The sequence below is a fragment of the Aplysia californica genome, unplaced genomic scaffold (genome assembly GCF_000002075.1).
Source record: "Aplysia californica isolate F4 #8 unplaced genomic scaffold, AplCal3.0 scaffold00037, whole genome shotgun sequence".
Lineage (NCBI taxonomy): Eukaryota > Metazoa > Mollusca > Gastropoda > Aplysiida > Aplysiidae > Aplysia > Aplysia californica.
The window spans coordinates 1,130,312-1,133,787 of record NW_004797307.1 but is presented as its reverse complement, the minus strand read 5'-3'; the positions used below and the strand labels follow the sequence as shown (position 1 = coordinate 1,133,787).

General features: G+C 42.2%; 1 protein-coding gene across 1 annotated transcript in view; it reads right to left on the bottom strand.

Annotated features, from left to right (window-relative positions):
• Positions 1-3,476, bottom strand: part of LOC101848268 (high-affinity choline transporter 1) — a gene marked incomplete in the record, with an annotated part of 53,715 nt that overhangs the window by 5,540 nt on the left and 44,699 nt on the right. The window contains 3 exon segments of the mRNA XM_035973949.1: positions 78-207; positions 2,070-2,216; positions 3,270-3,418. Of these exon segments, the coding sequence (XP_035829842.1) occupies positions 78-207; positions 2,070-2,216; positions 3,270-3,418 (426 nt within the window).

The following is a 3,476-nucleotide window of genomic DNA, read 5'->3' as shown; positions in this document are numbered from 1 at the left end:
ACACACACTGTCACACACATTGCCAAACACCCCCCTCCCCCTTCCACTCACAAACAAATAAGAACACAAGGAATCACCTGCAGCAGAGCCAGCGATCCCCATGATGACTGGAGGTACCGCGAGGCTGAAGCTGAACACACTGGCCACTAAGGTAGACACTTTGGCCACACGCAAGTCTTTACACGCCAGAACACGTTGGTAAAGAGCCTGGGAGACAAGACATTTATCATATAATAATTATATTACATTTCTAAGGTTAATTGGTCGCTTTTAAGCACAAGGGGGGCTATCCAGAAAAATGCTGTTTTGTGAAAATCGAAGGTAAAGTTTGTGTCCCTTGTTCAGTTTGTTTAAAAGACATGGGGAGTTTCCTCCATAACCAAACAAATGTACACACCAATGAAACCAAACTTCTCCTATAGGTAGGACAATGCCCACTTTTGGTGTAGATCAAGATTTCTGGAAACCCTCGAAATCTGGGTTAGCCTGCTTGTCCTTAAAAGCGACCAATTTTGAGTGCCCATTTCTCGGGCAACTCTTATCGTAGATGAAATAATAATGTCCCAGATGATTCAGAATTTATTTTGCTTTAAATTGGTATGCTACATGAGTGGGTAGTGCAAGGTTTTAACACGATCCGACGATCGGGTGAATACATTATTTTTCAAGTTTCTTTGGGATGCCACTTGCTTGCTCCTTTAGGTTTGTTTCAAGTATTCAGTGTTCGTTTTCACCATACCCCATCCTAAAGGATGAGAGATACAACATGTTTCACCTGGGAATTACTTGAGATGCGACATTATTCATCAGGGAGAGATGTGCGATACGAAATTGATCTCCTGAGAGATATGTGACACTGCAAAAAAGGCTGTACTGGAAGTTAACTAGGTGGACGTTAACAAGGTGGACGTTAACAAGGTAGAGGTTAACAAGGTGGACGTTAACAAGGTGGATATTAACAAGATGGACATTAACAAGGTGGACGTTAACAAGATGGACGTTAACAAGGTGGACGTTAACAAGGTGTATATTAACAAGATGGACGTTAACAAGGTGGACGTTAACAAGATGGACGTTAACAAGGTGGACGTTAACAAGGTGGACGTTAACAAGGTGTATATTAACAAGATGGACGTTAACAAGGTGGATATTAACAAGATGGACGTTAACAAGGTGGATATTAACAAGATGGACGTTAACAAGGTGGATATTAACAAGATGGACGTTAACAAGGTGTATATTAACAAGATGGACGTTAACAAGGTGGATATTAACAAGATGGACGTTAACAAGGTGGATATTAACAAGATGGACGTTAACAAGGTGGATATTAACAAGATGGACGTTAACAAGGTGGATATTAACAAGATGGACGTTAACAAAGAACACCGACATAAAATACAAGGAGAGAAGAAAAACACAGTTCGTGAGGCGAAAAGACGGAGTCAGTCAGTGAGTTCTTTACCTCTCTCAGTAAGATTAAACATTTTAGTTAGGTTTTTGGTTGCTGTTTTTGTTGTTGTGGTTATTGTTGTTGTAGGTTTTTTTGGGGGGGTTGTTTTTGCTTTTGTTATTTCCGATAGCTTCGTCTATCCTTACTTCTTACTCTTGATTGTTTTTTTATTGAAACATTGTATTTATGCTGAGGGAGAAAGACTGTTCTGGTCCTGGCTGTTTAACTCCCTTGTTCAGGGGACATAACCATCAATTGATTACTTTTTGATGGAATATTGTATGTACTACTTCCCTTCCATTAATTTTACCGAATTGACAGCACGCAGTAAAACAACAATCTCCCAGTGGTAGTAACAATCATAGTCTCCCTGCGCAGGGTTTTTTCCGGAGGGGGGGGGGTTGCAGGGAGAAGGGTTGTTTTGTTTTGTTTCGTTTTGTTTGTGTTTTTACAGATTTGGCACCGGTTATTTGTAAGTTATGTAGAAAACATGACAATATGAGAGTAAATTGTTAGGAGTGAAGAGAAAAAAATATAGGAAACCAGAAAATGGTTCGGAAAGTACAGGATGATGACGATAATACCAACGACGATGACAAAAACACTGAAAACCCACCTGCCATGGTATGCCCCCAAAGACACAGAGCAGTGCGGTATCGATGTAAGCCCCTAGCGTGTAGACTGGCACTGTTCCTACGTAGGTGTCGGACACCCTACTCAGGTCCACGGCCGAGTTCGTCAGGGCGAACGGGAAAGCCACCACCTGAAATGCACATACAAACCCTACGTCAGGTACAGTACAACTATACTTTTTTCATCGCTTTTTGGACCGAATTCGAGGTTGACTTTTAAGCTAATTCCAGGTCATCAGCAAATAGAAGCTCATTCAGTTCAGTGATGTTGTCATTTGCTGCTTTCGGGGTTTTATCCATGTAAGTGATAAAGAGAAACAGAGAGAACACACCCTTGTCTCACCCAAGACCTGATGGGTAAACCAGTTCGATAGTCCCTCTGTTAATCTTATGGCGCACAGGCTGTTTTTATAAAGGGCCAATATATTCTACCTCAGTTATCCTGTTACACCATACTCCTCTTAGACTTCCCAAAGTTGACATCTATTTACATGGTCAAACGCCTTTTCCTGGTCCACGAAGACGGTGTTGATGTCTTTGTCATGTGCAATAGCAGTCTCACACAACTGTCAATGCAAAAGTAGCCTCAGTAAACCTATGCATTTTCCTGAAGCCTAACTGGACTTCACTGAGCTGAGTCTCAACAATTGGTCTCATTCTCATTTCCAGTATCTTGACAAACATTTTACTCATATGGCTGAAAAAGGATATTCCTCTGCAGACTCTGCAGTCACTTTTGTTACCTCTATTTTTTTTCAAAATAGGCACAATGACAGCTTGTTGCCAGTCTGAGGGTGTCCTTTTTTACGCTCAAGCCAGGTTAAATTATATCCCCTATAGTTTGCAGGCGTGGCCCTGGTCGAGGTCTGTCCTATAGCCAGAGTTCTCCGATGTGACCGCATAGCTTTATCTCTTCTGTTGTGATGTTATCAACATCTAGAGCTTTGTTTCATTAGAACATGTTGGGTTTCATTCAGCAGTGTTGATGGTTCTGGAGTGGCTTCTTCCGGTGAGAAGATCTCCTCTGGATGGTCCAAAATCGATAAGAGTAGGTTTCGGCCGCCACTTGGACGAAATTCAAAATTAATTCCTACCAAACTGAAAATGTGTGTCCCGGGCGCTCATATGATCTAATGCGGTTGCAAGCGCCGTAAAACAATGTCCAAAACAAGAAGACAACTTACCAGTCCAACAGCGATAAAGATGAGCTGTATGACGTCAGTGTATGCCACGGAGTATAGGCCTCCCAGGAAGGTATAGATGATGGCCACGGCAGCAGACAGGATGATTGCTAGAGTGGCGTTCATGTCCAAGATAATGGAGATGGTAGCTCCTGCAGGAGGTAGGGAGAGAGAAGAGGCATATGTGAACTGGAAGAGAGTTTGTGGGGG